General features: G+C 39.6%; 1 protein-coding gene across 1 annotated transcript in view; it reads right to left on the reverse strand.

Annotated features, from left to right (window-relative positions):
• The window catches only part of LOC124545448 (protein son of sevenless-like), a 177,065-nt gene that overhangs the window by 59,104 nt on the left and 99,015 nt on the right, over positions 1 to 18,946 (reverse strand). Inside the window, 9 exon segments of the mRNA XM_047124372.1 lie at positions 660 to 829; positions 5,868 to 5,985; positions 9,951 to 10,133; positions 14,827 to 14,982; positions 15,068 to 15,175; positions 15,287 to 15,443; positions 15,560 to 15,720; positions 15,797 to 15,904; positions 18,072 to 18,228. Of these exon segments, the coding sequence (XP_046980328.1) occupies positions 660 to 829; positions 5,868 to 5,985; positions 9,951 to 10,133; positions 14,827 to 14,982; positions 15,068 to 15,175; positions 15,287 to 15,443; positions 15,560 to 15,720; positions 15,797 to 15,904; positions 18,072 to 18,228 (1,318 nt within the window).

Raw genomic sequence — 18,946 nt, forward strand, 5'->3', positions numbered from 1 at the left:
AACTGGCAGTTTTATTCTCATGTCTTTTTACACCATTTTTTTCTAGCTTTCCTTCTCTAACTACATCAAAATACCAGATACTACCGATTTAATTGTTAGAAAACAGACTTATTTTCTCCGAGACAAAATTTCAGTTATCAAACTATGAAAAATCAAGGATGGGATGTAACAATATTATGAGAATGAAAGTTGCTACTCACCATATAGCTGAGATGCTGAGTCACAGATAGGCACAACAAAGACTGTCACAAATAAGCTATTGGCCAGTAAGGCATTCGCCAAAATTAGATGACACGCGCGCACAACGATTGCAGTCTCAGGCAACTGAGGACATACCGCGAACTAGTGCTGCTGCGAGCAGTGTGGCCTCAGTTGCCTGAGACTGCAGCATCTCCACTATATGGTGAGTAGCAACTTTCCTTCTCATAATAACTGTCCAGTTTTGATAGATTTCATCTTTATCACATCAAAATTTCCTTTTACCAAGACTTCAGTGAGAAAGGAACCTCTAATCAGATTATGTGATTAGAGTAGCTCCAAGTTTCTCCTGTGATGACATATATTGTAAGATTAAGGGTAAAAAAGCAGCAATACTCTCATAATATATATACAAAAGAAACCTTTTTATTATACCACATTACTAGTAGATAGGTACACACCCGAATCTTTGGTTCAGTCTTTAAACAATAAGGTTGGTTCTGGTACTGTTGTATTTCACCCGTTATTTCAGCTACTTTCCGTCGTTTGCTGAAGTTAATAAGTTCTGGAGAGTTTGGCAAGTAGTCAGGATTTCCCTCTTCAATATGAAGGATGTTAGTCAGGTACATACCTGCAGAAATGTTTTTTTTTCATTTCTAGCAACAGTAAAAATTAATGAACTTAAATAGCTGTTTCATGAAGTGTGTTTTTTAGTGTAAGAAAATATTCATATTACCAATTGAAAAAAAAAAAAACTAATAAGAATAAACAAATGCATTATATATGTTACAGTACTGACCTCATATATGAACTAAGTACACTAAGGTATTCACATTCACTCTAATAAGAAACCTTCTTTTACCTGTTTCTGCCATTTTTGGCAACATTTGGAGAATCCAATCTTGTCGGTTGGTTTGAAACTACATTCAGGTATTTTTGGCTACACTGTCAACAGCATTAGTTTATTTATGCAAGCTTCATGAAGTACATCAAGCTCATCTCTCAGTATTATAACAATAGTTCTAGTTTCTCTTCACAACGAAAGATGACACCAACAGACATTAGCAATTCAGAAAATTAACCCAAATGTTTCTGATTGGAGGTTAATGTTTGCAGCGTAACATAATTTGCTAAATCTACAAATCTTAGTGGAGGTTAAAGTAATCCAAAGCATCAAGATGTGAGGTACGTCCCACTCTGATGATTAGTCTGGTAGCAAAGACGAGATGCATGATCCTTGTGCAATCAATGCAGATAAGAAATCAATTCAATTTCTACTGCTTGCAACAGTATGCAATGTGGTGTATTGCCCAAGAAAGTCCAAAAGATAATGATATTCTTTAAAAACAATAGTGGTAAGACGAGTTTCAAAAGTAGTGAAAATCAATGCTATAAGGTCGTTCAAAGATGCTTCCGTTCTTTGAAGAGAAGCGATACACTGATAAAGCAGTTGTGAAATACAGAGACGCCACCGTAAAACACATTGTTTGAATAGTAAACTGGTATTTGAAATTAAATAAATACTAAATCAACATCAAAATAATTCAGCATAAGGAAAACCACACCAGAATGTATTACGTTAACATACTTCCATTACCGTTCATGTGCAACATAAGCTCTGCAGCAAGACACGCAAGTGTCCACTGCAGTCAGACAATGTGTAACTCCCCTACAACAGCAGTAACTGAAAAGAAAGTGATCTCTGGTTCCCGCTCACCTTCCTGCATCTTAATAATTCAGAATAAATGCAAAGACTGAAGTAATTTGAAGAACACCAATGGTCAGTCAGCACAAGTGTCTTAGGGAGGCAAAATACCACTACCATCGCCGCTTCTGCCTCTACTACTACTACTACTACTACTACTACTACTAATAATAATAATAATAATAATAATTGAAATACAAAGGAAACCTGATATTTCGTGCCAAAAAGTCTTACGAATACTTCTACAGTCTGTAAAGATATTTACAGTATGACTGCTGACAGGCAGTGTTTGCATCCAGGTAACAGCTTCACCGTGATGTGGAATTTCAGCAAGTTATATGTATTGCTCACCTTCTTGCACCAAAAGGTGGCATGTGGGAAAATTTTTTATGGTTTAAATGATAATTAAACTGTTACCTGGCTCATAATTAGAAGACCCTGCCTTTGAAATTAGCTGAGGAAGCCTGCATTTGGATATGTTGAGCAGTACCTTTCATCTGCTCATTTTTGTTTTTTGTAGGTGTGAAGAGTTGGAGGTATATCATTACTGCCTTCAGTATTCTTGTCATTGGATTCACTCACATTACTATAAATTCCACTTACTTATTTAATCTTTGAGTATTTTCCATGCTATTAACGTTTGTGCAAATTTAACAATACACAATGTCACAGCACCTCAGTTTACCTATAAGAATCTAATGGTTTACAAGGCAAATGCCTAGCTCAACTCTATCAGTATAGCATCAACAGATGATTTTGCTTCAAAGACACTGCATATGGCTGAAACAACATTTTCAACAGCTTCTGGTGTACATAATTTTTCCCTGAAGCCATAACGAGTTTGTCAGTGTTTCATTACAGATAAAATGTTTGTAAATATGTTGATACATACAATGTTATACTATTACCGAAAGTATCGGGGCAAAAGAAATCTGACAGCAATTAGCAACACATGACTTGTTTCCTTTTTATGGATCTGAACCTCAATTAGTAAAAACAGAACCTTTATTGGACCACACTGCTGTCCAACTTTTAAGACCGCTTTTCTCAGGAACGAGTACAGGTATAAAGTTGAAATTTTGTCACATAATAAGTTCTACAGTCCCTTGGCGGCAAAAAGAAAAAAACTTCTAAATCAATGCAACCAAAAGACATGATCATTTTTTGATGCTCACTAACACACTCATAAAAACCTATAGGAAGCTTCCCATTGACCTAGATTCATAAACTTTGGCAAGAAGCATGGTTTCACAGCACAAGTAAAAGAAAAAATACAAAGCTTGTAATTTGTAATTATATTACATAAGAAACATTCCACGTGGGAAAAATATATCTAAAAACAAAGATGATGTAACTTACCAAACGAAAGCGTTGGTATGTTGATAGACACACAAATAAACACAAACACACACACAAAATTCAAGCTTTCGCAACCAATGGTTGCGTCATCAGGAAAGAGGGAAGGAGAGGGAAAGACGAAAGGCTGTGGGTTTTACGGGAGAGGATAAGGAGTCATTCCAATCCCGAGAGCAGAAAGACTTAGCTTAGGGGGAAAAAAGGACAGGTGTACACTCTCACACATGTGCGCTACACACACACACACACACACACAAACACACACACACATAAAGATGATGTAACTCACCGAACGAAAGCGTTGGTATGTTGATAGACACACAAACAAACACAAACACACACACAAAATTCAAGCTTTCGCAACCCATGGTTGCTTCATCCTGATGAAGCAACCATGGGTTGTGAAAGCTTGAATTTTGTGTGTGTGTTTGTGTGCCTATCAACATACCAACACTTTCGTTTGGTAAGTTACATCATCTTTCTTTTTAGATATATTTTTCCCAGGTGGAATGTTTCCCTCTATATATTTCTGTTACAGACTTACATTTTACTCATAATCTGTCAAAATTCTAAGCAATTACTGTAGGAATTTTGATCTGGTTCTCAGTAATAGGTAGTGTGATTCTCAAGGAAGGATTTTGCATATAATTTACAATACAAATATTTCAATTTAACTGGCTGAGTTACAGTGAAAAGAATCCCCTGGCTGCTGTGAAAACAACGCTTTTGCCATCTAGTGCTGATAGGTGTAATGTCAACTGACTAATGCGCCACACCGGTGCTAGCACCGCAGATCCTTTACCAACTGCTTATTCTACAAACAAACATTCCCTGACTGTCTATGCTTATGACATGTACAGCATCTGTAAAGTTCGAAGCAAAGTAATACACGTAATTGATGCAAAATTGCAGTTCCATTGTTTGGAATCAGGTTCTGATATCCCATGTCATATCCATTGAAGCATTCCATAGAACAATTAGACGTAAGCATAACAACAATAGCCCTGTGGACGACTGTAGCGTTTTATACTCTGGAGACTTCTGTCAAATCTTACAAGTAACTACTACAGGGATAAGAGCAGATGAGGTCAACACAACTGCAATAACAAATGCAAAATTGCACAAAAAATTTAAATTCAAAATTAAAGCATTCTAAAAAATCTTACAATTCCTGGAACTGGTATCTTGGCAGTATCAATACTGACAACAGGCAAAAATTGTCAATACTCTCAATTCCCGGGATGGATGAATTGACTATACACACGATTGAGTAAGTGTGGAATCCTCCGAGCGTGAGTCATACTCGCACTTCTCAATTTTTTTTAAGGTAGAGGGACAAATATTTTTAAACAGGCTGGAAAAGATAAAAATTATATTTATTAGCATATAAAGTGGTTGCAGTATAAGATCTGCTATCTTCTTAATAACAAAATTTGACAGGCCACGGAAATCTGATTTTGAGTTGCTGAATTTTGCTGTAGCTACTGCAATGTCAGTGACAGCAATTTTGGTCCATTTGAATGTCGATGTTTCAGGTTTGTTGGGCGATACAAATAACTTTGTCTTTTCTACATGTCATTCTATCTGCTCAGAGCTAAGATTTTTATGAACAATGCCTCCACACAGTGTCCACATGTTCAAATCCAAGCTTAAAATATGACATGATCCATGCAATATTCAAATAAACCTCTTTCCAACAGACATCCACTGATCAGACAATTTCTGTGTTGTCTGCAAAGAGAGAGGATGAGCTATCTGATTGGGTTTTACATGATTGTGCCTAGTGCTATTTGTTTTAACTTCTCCAATGTTTCTGTCACTTTTATATGGTTTTATATCACCAATGAATGCTAAAACGAGACTGTGAGTGTATCATTAAGCATCTACATACAAGATTTCACACAAATGATGGCAATGGGTAGAAGGATTTGAATGACAATTGTCACCTCCTGCAAAAATTGATGGGGTAGCAATTTGAAATTTACCAAAGAATGTTAAACTGCAGTGAACATTACTTAATGTAAATACACAAAATTTGTTGCCTAAGATGCACAAACTGCGGAAATTTTCGAAATATTAATTACCTGTTTTGAAAAAAGATAAGTGACTCCAGAGTACAATATGAAAAAAGATACCAGATAGAACTAAAATCCAACTGAGAATGTTCTGAAGGACGTAGTATGAGCCAAGTAATTTTATTTAAGAAAATAATTTTAAAGGCACTGTTATTTTTCATATGCTACAACTCATTTGCTTCTGTACTTAGAGAGAGAGAGAGAGAGAGAGAGAGAGAGAGAGAGAGAGAGAGAGAGAGAGAGAGAGAGAGAGAGAGAGAGAGAGAGAGAGAGAGAGAGAGAGAGGGGGGGGGGGGGAGGGGGGGGGGGGGGAAGTCACTAAAGCCAGAACTAACTACATAACTATACTCACAACACTGGCATCATCAATAATTATCAGGATATATTTTATCATATAACCGTGGATCACCATGTTGACAGAATCTTATTTTCAGGATAAAGAATGACCCCTCAACCTCATGCAGAACATAGAAAATAGAATAACTAAACAAATTTACAACCCTCTCCTATTTCAAGTTATCTAGAAAACTCACCAAAAAAAGGAACACACGGAGGATTAATCGAACGAAGTTTCTCTTGATATTTACGAAAATGATCACTATTAAGCTCTCTTGCATCCTCAAGAGCTTTCTCCAAACGAGCTGATATGGCCTGCAAGGGAAATAATATTTCAGTAATGTTAGATTTATAAACCCAAGAGTAACCTCTTAAACAGAACTTCGGTATAATGAAAGTGTGAAGTGCTGACAGGGAAATATAGCCAATAATGACATACTGTCTGTTGACTTTTGTTTCTGGTTTTTCGGTCAACAGTTTTTTAACGATTTTCCTAATAGTCCTGTAAGAGAAGGAAAATTAGGATAAAAATTCTGTGTATTCACACATCTTTGTAGAGTGGTAGGAGGTAGTGCCATGAACATAATATTAAAAATCCTGTGGAAGAGTGGGTGTGGTGTTTAAAGGTAACTTTCTATGTTTTTCTAGAACAACACAAAAACTGCAGCTTCTAGCACAATTTTTTTCCAATACAAAATTAACCTACATTAAATTTCATACAGAAATGGCCCTATTCATTTCTTCTATGGAACTAATAGTTTCTGTGTTGCAGGGTATGGAAAAACCACAAATTATTAACAACAGCAATATTATGAAAAGGTAGCAGCTACTCACCATATAGCAGAGATGCTGAGTCACAGATAGGCACGACAAAAAGACTGTCAGAAAGTGAGCTTTCGGCCAATGAGGCCTTCATTGAATATAGACACCACACACACACACACACACACACACACACACACACACACAAAATGCAACTCACACACACATAACCACAGTCTATGGCTGTTGAGTCTGGCTTCAACAGCCAAAGAATGTGGTCACATGGGTGTGGGTTGCGTTTGCGCATGTGTGTGTGTGTGTGTGGGTGTGTGTTATATTGTTTATTTTCAACGAAGGCCTGTTGGGCTGAAAGCTCACTTTCTGGCAGTCTTTTTGTCATGCCTATCTGTGACTCAGCATCTCCACTATATGGTCAGTAGCAACTACATTCCATCCTGCATTTTCCATTGTTAGATTATTAACAATAGCATTTAAATTGTATAAAATTAATGTATATTAGTAAAAGAAGTGGTTCAAGCACAAATATTAAATGTGTGTACCACACCGAAGTGCAAGAGACCTGCTTTCAGAGGTGAATTATGTTCTGAAGGTGTAATGCATTGTAGAGGAGGATCAGTGTGAAGGTTAGAAGCGTGAGGGTAGACATGTTGCCACACTGTGCTCACTAACTTCCTTCCTTCATAGACCTGCACACTAAAGAGCAAGCAGGGGTTCCCTACTCTTATCACTCTTATCAACCCCCATACATCAAAAGAAGCAACTGCGGGGTGTTGCACAAAGTTATACCAATCCTTCCGTACTGCACCTTACGAGTCACTGACAATGCAGTACACAGACACGCCCAGGGAGTGAAGAGCACTGTCTGGCAGGGTGTGCAGCAACCAGAGACTGCCAGAGGCAGCATCAGAAGGTGGGGTGTGGAGAAAAAAATGGGGAGTGGAAAAAGAGAGGAACAGGGAAGGGAAAAGGGCAGGTGGATACACTGGCAGAGTGGCAAACAAAAGGAGTGAGGGAATGTCAAAAGGGTGGAGGGTGTGGGTTCAGTAGGTTACCACAGGTTGAGGCAGGGATAATTTTGGGAGCAGAGAATGTGCTGTAAGGATAACTCCCACATGTGAAGTTCAGAAAAGCTGGTGGTGGAGGGGAGAATCCAGATGGCTCAGGTAGTGAAGCAGCCACTGAAATCAAGCATGTTTTGTTCAGCTGCATGCTGTGGCAGTGGGTGGTCTACATTGCTCTTGGCCACAGTTTGGGGAATTGGCCATTTATCCCAGTGGACAGCTAGTTAATTGTGCCTGTCTGCTACTTAATGCCTCCTCCATGTGGTGAGTAGCTACCTACCTATATGTGGTGAGTAGCTACCTACCTATATGTGGTGAGTAGCTACCTACCTATATGTGGTGAGTAGCTACCTACCTATATGTGGTGAGTAGCTACCTACCTATATGTGGTGAGTAGCTACCTACCTATATGTGGTGAGTAGCTACCTACCTATATGTGGTGAGTAGCTACCTACCTTTATGTGGTGAGTAGCTACCTACCTATATGTGGTGAGTAGCTACCTACCTATATGTGGTGAGTAGCTACCTACCTATATGTGGTGAGTAGCTACCTATCCCTTCCATACGGTTGTTGTTTCATATCTGTATTCCATATCGGTGAAAAATAAAACAGCCCACCAACCCAGACGTGTGTGCACACTTCACTGTCAGTGATTCAAGAGGCAAGCAGCAGAAGTGTTGGAACAACTTTGTAAAACCAATTCTTGCTTCTTGTGACGTACAGTAGAGACTGTGGGGTCTTTCTTCAGGCTGCAGACCCACTAAGGAGGGACCACAATCCAGCAACTGCCTTTCTTCAAACCTCTACCCTCCACCCTCTATGCCCCCCCCCCCCCCCTCCGCCCATCACATCCACAGAATACAACAATTTATCCCTTAGTATGGTTCTACTACACTTGGATGATATACAGCTTTAATATTTGTCCTTAACTTACTTTATTTAAGTATAAACATTAATTTTACACCATTAAGACACCAGTTTTAATAACCTACAGTCCTTCCATCCACTGCAATATATAGGGGAGGGCAAAAAAATAAAAAGGAATCGGACCTTTTTGTGGGGAATTTAATGTAGTTTCATTTTGTATTGTGAAACATTTTCGCTAGAAGCTGTAGTTTTTGAGTTACCCGAGGAAAAGATAAAAAGTTATTAACCCCCCCTCTTCCCCCCACCCACCCAGTTACTCAGGAGTTTAGCAGGTTGTTCACGGCCCTCTCTCCTGCCTCTCTACAATAGTTTGCAATTACACAAATTTTTCCCCTAGTCAAGCTTTTATTGGTCTCCGTCACAGCACTATAATGTTGCCAGTACGAGTGGCTGCCACCGTCAAAGGCTTGCCGTTAGTGGACCACAGTCGAGCCCATAACCAGAAATTATTTGGAACCGCCATGCCTTTGTCTCGGGACCTTTTCCTGCTCACTACAGCCATGGTTTTCTCTATGCTACCTTCAATAGTTGTTGGCCACTGTGTGGCAATCCAGGATCGATTTACATTGAGTTTTCTTATTTCTTGTTAAAAACTGTCATTTTTATGAATCTCAATGGCTCCCCTGAACAAACAGGCATGGTAGCCATTCTACACAGCATGATTCTGTATGTCGGTGAATTTTATTACTTGGCTGATCTCACACAGAGCACACTCCGCCACAGCTGATTTCTTCACCTGTTCCAACCTGCAATACCATTTAAGTTCAATGAACCTGGTATTGATGGATTGTCCTGTCATTTCGACACAGACTTTTCCACATGTGTTCCCGACGTTGCAAGTGGGCGACATTTGTCTTTTGCAAACAGTATTACTCTCATACTGCAAAAACAAATTAGGAAGATCGAAGAGTGTCTCAGATCAGAAAAGAAACCACTCACAATGCTGCAGGTGTTTGGCATACCACACACAGAGTACATGTGGAAAAGTTTACGTCATAATGTCTGAATGATCCATCAGTGTACAGAAACCGTATTGTAGTTTCGGGCAGGTAGAGAAATCAGCATTGGAGGAGTACGTGCCGTGAGACATATCATGTAAAAGTATTCCCTGATACATTGGTTCTCTCTGCAAAGACCTACCCCATCCGCTTGTTCAGGAAAGTGTTAATTTTAAATTCATAAACATGACAATACTTTTAACAAGAAAGAAGTAAGACTCAAGATAAACAGATCCTGGAATCTTGTGCTGTGGCTATAAATCACTGCAAATAACAGGAGAACCACAGTTAAAATGGCCAGGGAAATGCCTGGAGAAGTTTGTGTGACAGATATATATAATCTCCAGTCACAGGCTCAAGTCCACTCAGCTACTGGTAATGGAGGGCAAATGTTTGACAATGCCAGCCACTTGTGCTGACAAAACATAAGAAACATCACTAACAGCAATTCTGTACATAGCTTATAATGTTAAGTCACACTAACATACAGAATATTAAACAATACCATACCTGGAAAGTAAATTTAAGCCTGAAGACTGATGCAGAGCCCATTGCCGACACAACAGCCAATACACCATTAAAATTGTTCAGTTCCTGTAAAACTAACATAATCTCAATTATCCGAGATACTATTGCAACTCTTTCTTCAAAGTTTTCTGCTTCCACAATATTTTTTTCTAGCCATCGTGTGAACTGCAAACAAGCAAAAATATTACTAGTTACAATGTACAATTTTTGCATCTCATCTATTTTATTGTAATTCAGTTTCTACACCTCCCTTTAATATTGCAAATATTCATCTTGAATTACAAAACTGAAAGAAGTTACTCATGCCAGCTGACACATTAGAGGGTAGGGTGTAGCAGACAGCACTACATGATTTAAGATGAAAGACAAGGAGGTGAAAGTGTACAATGCATTTCTTCTCAATTACAAATATATCACTTGAAACAAATGATGATGTCCTAAAACAAAAACACAAGAGTAAGTTACAACAACTGACAAAGTGCATATTGCTCAGTCAGTCAATGAGATACCAATTGACAAGGTAAAAGAAATGAAAATTTTTGAATATTCTCTTCCACATGAAAGACACTGTGCTGTCCATATATTGTACTACAGAAAATATATTACTGCAGATCTGCATCTGAGCTGTAAGTGGAAGCCAGGAAAATCCCTTAAATACACAGTTTCTTTGCAAAATCATACATGGTTAATTTTTTTGTATTCATTAATCCACTACATAAGACTATTGCAAGAAAGAAAGTTGTTACCATATAGCACAGATACTGGGTTGCAGATAGGCACAACAAAAACACTGTCACAAATAAAGCTTTAGGCCAGTAAAGCCTTCTTCAAATATAGAACACACACACACACACACACACACACACACACACACACACACAAATGCAACTCACACACAACAGTGGTCTCAGACAACTGAGGCCACACTGTGAGCAACAGCACTAGTGCATGATGGGAGTGGCAACTGGGTGGGGTAAGGAGGAGGCTATGGCAGGGAGGGGGGAGGGATAGTAAGGTAGGGGTGGTGGACAATAAAGTGCTGCAGGTTAGATGGAGGGCTGGCGAGAAGTGGAGAGGGGAAGGGAGCGGGACGCAGCAGAAAAGGAGAGAATTAAAGAGACTGAGTGCGGAGGTAGAATCAGGGCTGCATAGTGCTGGAATGAGAACAGGGAAGGGGCTGGGTGGGTGAGGACAAATACTGATGGAGGTTGAGGCCAGAAGGGTTGCGGCGGCGTAGGATAATTGCAGGGAAAGTTCCCACCTGCGTAATTTAGAAAGCTGGTGTTGCTGGGAAGGATTCATATGGCACAGGCTGTAAGCAATCATTGAAGTGAAGGAGTCATGTTTGGCAGCGTGTTCAACAACAGGGTGGTCCACTTGTTTCTTGGCCACAGTTTGTTGGTGGCCATTCATGTGGACAGACAGCTTGTTGGCTGTCATGCCCATATAGAATGCAGCACAGTAGTTGCAGCTTAGCTTGTAGATCACATGACTGGTTTCACAGGCCTTTGATGGGATAGGTTATGTTTGTGACCGGACTGGAGTGGGTGGTCGTGGGAGGATGTATGGGACAGTCTTGCATCTAGGTCTATTACAGGGGTATGAGCCATGAGGTAAGGGGTCAGGAGCAGAGTTGCGTACGGATGGACGAGTATAGTGCATAGATTCAGTGGACAGTGGAATACCACTGCGGGAGGAGTGGAAAGGGTGGGAAGGATAGTGGGCAGGACATTTCTCATTTCAGGGCATGACGAGAGGTAATTGTACCCCTGGGAGAGAATGTAATTAAGTTGCTCCAATCCAGGGTGGTACTGAGTTACGAGGGGAATGCTCCTCTACGGCTGGGCAGTGGGACTTCGGGAGGTGGAGGGAGACTGGAAAGATAAGGCACGGGAGATTTGTTTTTGTAGTCACAGCCACAACACCACGTAATGTTGGCGAAAACTCTGCCTATGTTTTGAAAAATCACAGAAAGTGCAGGTTCAAATGACCATAGGTCACGAAATCTGCATATTCACTTTGCCAACAACATATGAGAATGCACCACAATATCAAAACCATGAGAAGTTGTAAATTGTGTAGCAGAATAGCTACCAAAATAAATGTCCAATAGTATCATGTAAATTAGAAAATAAAAAACAACCCACTGAAGATAGCACAAAATGTGCTGAAACATGTCCGAGGGTGAAACAAAACAGAAAAAAGGTGTCTCACATAAGGTGAAATTCCTCTTCCCATATCATAGCAAGGACAGACATAACAAGAACTGCAACACCACAAGATGACTATCGAGGAAAGTGGCTTATTGGGTTGAGTAGGACTACGTGATGCAAATGGGGAAGAAGTTGTTGAGGATCTGGAGGAATGTGGATAGGTTCCAGGTAATATGTTGAAGGTATTGGTCTACCACCACATCCAGTGTTTTTATTTCTCTCATTTTCCAATCCCCCCCTCCCCACATCTCACCAGCCCTCCATCTAACATGCAGCACTTCCACTGTCCGCCACATCTATTCTACTATCCCTTCCCCTCCCAACCCAGTCTCCTCCTTACCCTCACCCTCACCTTGTTGCCATTCTTATCGTGCACTGGTTCTGCTGTTCGCAGTGTGGCCTCAGTTGCCTGAGACCCAGTCGTGCGTGTGTGTGTGTGTGTGTGTGTGTGTGTGTGTGTGTGTGTGTGTGTGAGAGAGAGAGAGAGAGCGCTATTTTTGACGAAGGCCTTAATGGCCAAAAGCTTTATTTGCGACAGTCTTTTTGTTGTACCTACATGCGAATCAGCATCTACAATATATGGTCAGTAGCAACTTTCCTTCTCGTAACATTGTTACAATCCGTCCTCAATTTTCCATTGTTTAATCCACCAAGTGTTTTAAGTGTATGACAAAATCTCAGGAAGCTCTCTGCATATAATGCAGTTTAATGTTCCCGAGGAGGAGGAGGAATTGCTGGGAGATCTTTACAGTTTCATATGAGAACTGAGCTTTCAGGGTGTTCATGAAGTGGATACAAAGGTAACACAGCCTCATTTCAAATGAAACATGTCAGTAGTAGGTGGCAATTTGAGTGTTATGGATAATAAGTGGAGGTGTGTCTAATGGCTGAAAATCATTAACACAACTCCCTTTGCTATTTTACTTCATTATTTGTTTTGCCTGTAAAACTGTTTCACTAATAGCACATGCAAGTCAAAAGGGAAAAGGTGAGAATCTACAGCCCCACCAATAAACATGTCATTACAGATAATGTAGAAGCTGACTGTATGTAAATCAGCCTAATTCAAGGAACTATCTCTGTGTCCACTTTGAAAACAGGTATCACAGCGAAACTCTGAAAATTCTACAAGACGATTGAAAGGGATTCTGATCCCCAGTCCTCATGGATACAAGTATAAAAATTAGTGTCACCTCACCTGAAAGTAAGTCTGAAGAATTATTATCTCTTGGAATTATATAAACATATTTAGTCTGTGCTAGGCTCTTTAGCTCTTCTACTTCAGTCCCGAACCCATTCCAGTTTCAATGAAGTACAACTGGCCTTTGTCAGTAATTCCTCCCCCCACCTCCTCATCGTATCTTCGTTGGGGGAGCACTACAACAACAGAAAGGGCAAGGAAAAGAACAACTTAATTCTGGTTGTAATACTTTGATTTCCAAAACTGTTGCTTACATCGAAGTTAATTTCACTTTTGTCTGGTCATTATAGAATGGTGGATATCAGTCTTGTTTAGATTCATTAAGTATTCAATGCCGATTTGGAAATAAATGTGGTTATACGTATAGTTGCAGACTCGCTTCTCGTACAGTGCAGACACTGTAATGGGTTAACTGGCTACGAACATAAATAAATGAGAATGTGGACACCCTGAGAGGAGAGGAGCGATGCAAGGGGAGCCCTTTCACAGGTCTGGCAGCCTGAACCCTTGTTCTGTGCTTCTGCAAACATATAACTGACACAAAGTCATAGTGATCGCCATTCTTTCTGGTGTCTGGTGTTACGAGAGTTGTACTCGAACCCTGTGGTGGACTGGTGTTAGTTTTTTCCCTCATTCTGAAATAAGAACAGGAAACAATGAGCAATGCACAATCCAAAGCAAAGCGGAGTACCCAAAGCATTCAGTAACAGCTACAGCGCAACCAATTTCTGGTGGTGTAAATGTGCCAGTTCGGGCATGACCTCTATCAGTACCTTACATAATTCTAGTTCAAAACTCCCCCCTCTAAAACTGCCAAGTAGAAACATCCACATAATATTACTATTTGTATTCAGTCATTGACTTCACAGATGTTTTGACTAGTGTGGAAAGGACCTCTGTTCTGCAATTCATTAGCTGTATAGTTCAGCACACAGTGTCTCCTCTTACTTTAATTTTCTTCCTATACTCTGGACTCTACACTAGATTGTGACATACACGGTCAAACAATGCCTACAGCCAGGAATATGTCTTTCTGAACAAGGAGTGTTTTACTGTACTTTCTGATCATTACATACTAAGGTAATGTTCATATTACTGACATTTACAACACACAAGAATTTTTAAGAGCCTTATAAGCTTGGTGTAATGAGGCTCACAGTAACACAATAATACTGACATATTTAAAGTCAATTCAAAGGCTATAGTTGTCCCCAGCACCAATCTATACTTTTCCCCTGTATTTCCTACTTGAGTGACATATTCTAGCACCTACTCATTTTGAAACCCACTGTAGCACATCAGAACACTTTTGATGAAGTTATACGTCCGTGTTTTGCATAACTCCCATTACAAAACTGGGCAGCACATGGACATAGTGCCAAAATTATTTAATAGACAATTAAGATCTCTTTCTTTACAGTTCAAGGACTTGATGAAATCTTACATTTGTCGTATGTTTGATCATGCGAAGAAGGTTCGGGGAAGTCTGTTCTTTTTCCTTTTTGGTCCACACACTTCCAACAAGTTCTGATGGTTTTACTGCCCTGTAGAGTTCGAACTCCAACAATGTCAGCTGCCGAGCAATTTCTATTGGATGTAGCTGCAAAGAAACAAAAGACAGTAAATAATTCTATTCTGCGAGACAAATATCAAATGTTTCTAAAAGTAATGAAATGCTTATTTACAGTCAGAATATTCCATTCTTCTTCAGGGCAGCGGATATGCCATTCAGTCGGAGGTGGCGAACGGTCAAAAGCAAATCTAATTTCTCTCTGCTGTTCAGCTGGATCAGACTGAAATATACCAATTTACAACGTATTTTTTCACAATAATTTCAAAATATTTACAAAATTTTTTTCACAATAATTTCAAAATATCTTCATTAGACATATTTTACTGCTTACCTTTCGCTGCACAATTTTCAACACTGAATCGACCCACTTCCTCATTGATTTTCCATTTACTGTATTTAAAAAATTGTTAAGTTGCTCTAACAATGCTGGATCCCTTTCAAAGTCATAAAAATGGTGATCTACCCAATGTCTTAGTACGTTTAGCACCCTGCAAGCAGAATCTCACAGTTTTAAGATATCTTATAAAAAAAAAATTATCATATTCAGTAAAATTTAAGGCTAACTCTGAATTAAAAAGGAAATCCGATGAAATGTGACTCTTACCTGAACTGTACTGGCTGACAGTACTCTTTTCGATACCTTTTCCAGTCTTCTCGCTGCGAATTTTTTAGCGTCTTATCTGACTCTAATGAATCTTTATTATCCTCATACACGATGGATGGATCGGGAATGTTAAATCTCTCTACCAGGAGACCAAGGAGTTCCTGAAGTTATCATTTATCATTACTGACAAAACCTGTTAACTCCAACACTATTTCCAGTAAAAAACAAAATGCTCACCTGTGGCGAACAGAAGCTTCTGTAGGTTGTGAGAAAAGTGCGTACAAACATGGGATCAGCATATATATGATAAGTTAGCCTCTCGACCAATTTATACAGTGTGGCTCCCTGAAAATAATATGATTCATCATATATTTGATCATTAACAAGGGATATTTAACAATAATAGTTTTACTAACATATATTTGGCACTGCTGTGAGAAATCAGTCACATCATCTGACAAACAAATTGCCAAACCTTCACATGACAATCACAACCTCTAATAACCTTCAAAAACTGAAGAGCACAAAATAGTATATTCATAATGAGAATGTGAATCTCAAGATACACATAAATCAATATGAAGACAAGAGAGTCACATTACAGAAGGTTCTTGCAATAGACAATCAACCAACCAACCCCCCCCCCCCTTACACACACACACACACACACACACACACACACACGTCCTAATGGCATAACCTTAGAAACTACGAGGTGCATTCAAGTTTTAAGGCCTCCAATTTTTTTTCTCCGGACTGGAAAGAGATAGAAACATGCGCATTGTTTTAAAATGAGGCCGCGTTCATTGTCAATACGTTCCAGAGATGGCAGCACCATACGGCAGATGGAATTTTACCGCCAGCGGCGAGAATGACAACTGTTTTAAATACTTAAAATGGCGACGTTTTCCTTACTTGAACTGCGTGCAATCATTCGTTTTCTGAATTTGCGTGGTTTGAAATCAACTGAAATTCATCGACAGTTGAAGGAGACATGTGGTGATGGAGTTATGGATGTGTCGAAAGTGCGTTCGTGGGTGCGACAGTTTAATGAAGGCAGAACATCGTGTGACAACAAACCGAAACAACTTCGGGCTCGCACAAGCCAGTCTGACGACATGATCGAGAAAGTGGAGAGAATTGTTTTGGGGGATCGCCGAATGACTGTTGAACAGATCGCCTCCAGAGTTGGCATTTTTGTGGGTTCTGTGCACACAATCCTGCATGACGACCTGAAAATGCGAAAAGTGTCATCCAGGTGGGTGCCACGAATGCTGATGGACGACCACATGGCTGCCCGTGTGACATGTTGCCAAGCAATGCTGACACACAACGACAGCATGAATGGGACTTTCTTTTCGTCGGTTGTGACAATGGATGAGACGTGGATGCCATTTTTCAATCCAGAAACAAAGCGCCAGTCAGCTCAATGGAAGCACACAGATTCACCACCACCAAAAAAATTTCAGGTAACCGCCAGTGCTGAAAAAATGATTGTGTCCATGGTCTGGGACAGCGAGGGCGTAATCCTTACCCATTGCGTTCCAAAGGGCACTACAGTAACAGGTGCATCCTACGAAAATGTTTTGAAGAACAAATTCCTTCCTGCACTGCAACAACAACGTCTGGGAAGGGCTGCGCGTGTGCTGTTTCACTAAGACAATGCACCCGCACATTGAGCTAACATTACGCAACAGTTTCTTCGTGATAACAACTTTGACGTGATTCCTCATGCTCCCTACTCACCTGACCTGGCTCCTAGTGACTTTTGGCTTTTTCCAACAATGAAAGACCCTCTGCGGCCGCACATTCACCAGCCGTGCTGCTATTGCCTCAGCGATTTTCCAGTGGTCAAAACAGACTCCTAAAGAAGCCTTCGCCACTTCCATGGAATCATGGCATCAGCGTTGCGAAAAATGTGTACGTCTGCAGGGCGATTACGTCGAGAAGTAACACCAGTTTCATTGATTTCGGGTGAGTAGTTAGTCAGAAAAAAAATCGGAGGCCTTAGAACTTGAATGGACCTCGTAATTTGGATAATGTGACAGCTGCTTAGAACTGTACTACAACTACATATGGTAAACACAGAGCTTACCACATTTCTACACTACTCTGACATGTAACTAGCAACTGATGCCAAAAAACTACAATGTTACTGAGAACATATTTTTAGGCTTAAAAATAGCAATTATGGCAGCAAAGACCAAGAATGGGAACCATGTGGTTTTACAAACCCCTTAGAAAAGTAGTTTTTTGTTGTTGTTGATAAAACAAGCTGTAACAACATTCACTTACATATTGTGAGTATAATGTAGTAGGAAAACTAACAACAAAGATGCAATTTGCTCTTTTTTTGTGTGGGCTTGAATAAAAGAACAAGTGTGGCAGATTTTTCTATAAACAGCCAGATATCACCTTAAAAATATTTTTGTACAAAAAATAATAAAAATGAAGGACAACTATTATTTTGAATATTGTAACTGCGCAACAAAGCTTAAAACAAGATGTTAACCTTAATAAGTGGGACACCAGCATTTTCTCTTTCTTCAAGGACAATGTTGTCCTTGCAATCACTTTCAGCAAACCTGTAAATTTCTGGCGAAGGTAGTCGCAAGGGATGTTTCTTCTCTTCATCCAAGAGTATGCTATCCAATGTGCGTTCCAACATGCTGCAGATAATAAGAGTTATAATAAGAATTTTATCATAATAATAAAGATAAAATGCTCATCATCATTAGTTTAATGAAATGATTGTACAATAACCTATTCAAGTTTGAAATGCAGCAACTATATTACTGTTCTAAAATTATCACTATGCTCCGTTCTTTTATTTCTTAGATAAAGCATATGGTTTTACAAAGTTAAATAAATAATTTGCTAGGAGCACATGCAGTAGGTAATATAACAAACTATGTTTGGAGCTAAAAACAGGAGGTCCCTTAAACAACCAGTGGCCTTGATCTTATGGCATACCTTTAGTGTGTATGATGTAATAATTATTTTTCACCAATCAAATACATTCCCTTTCTATTTGAAATAACTACAATTTTTAGTGTTCTATATGGCAGGAGCAGTGAAGTGACACAGGTCAGGCAGCACAGAGTCATGCCACAGACTAAATGCTTGTCCTATTGTCACACATTAATGATGTTATGACTTATACGTAGTTAAGCTTAAGGCTGCTGGAAGCCAGTAAGGGCACTCCAAGACAGGAAATCAGAGACAACGCAGAAAGCAAACAAAAGTGGCAGTGTTTAGGCTACCAGAGGTAAAAAATAATGCTAGAGTCCTGTGAATTGCAGATGCTCTGGCCAGCTGTCTCAGGAGAGAAGTTTCACTCCAGAGAATTAAATGGTAACTTCATCCACCACCTAAACGCCATCGTAA

Source organism: Schistocerca americana, chromosome 8 (assembly GCF_021461395.2).
Source record: "Schistocerca americana isolate TAMUIC-IGC-003095 chromosome 8, iqSchAmer2.1, whole genome shotgun sequence".
NCBI lineage: Eukaryota > Metazoa > Arthropoda > Insecta > Orthoptera > Acrididae > Schistocerca > Schistocerca americana.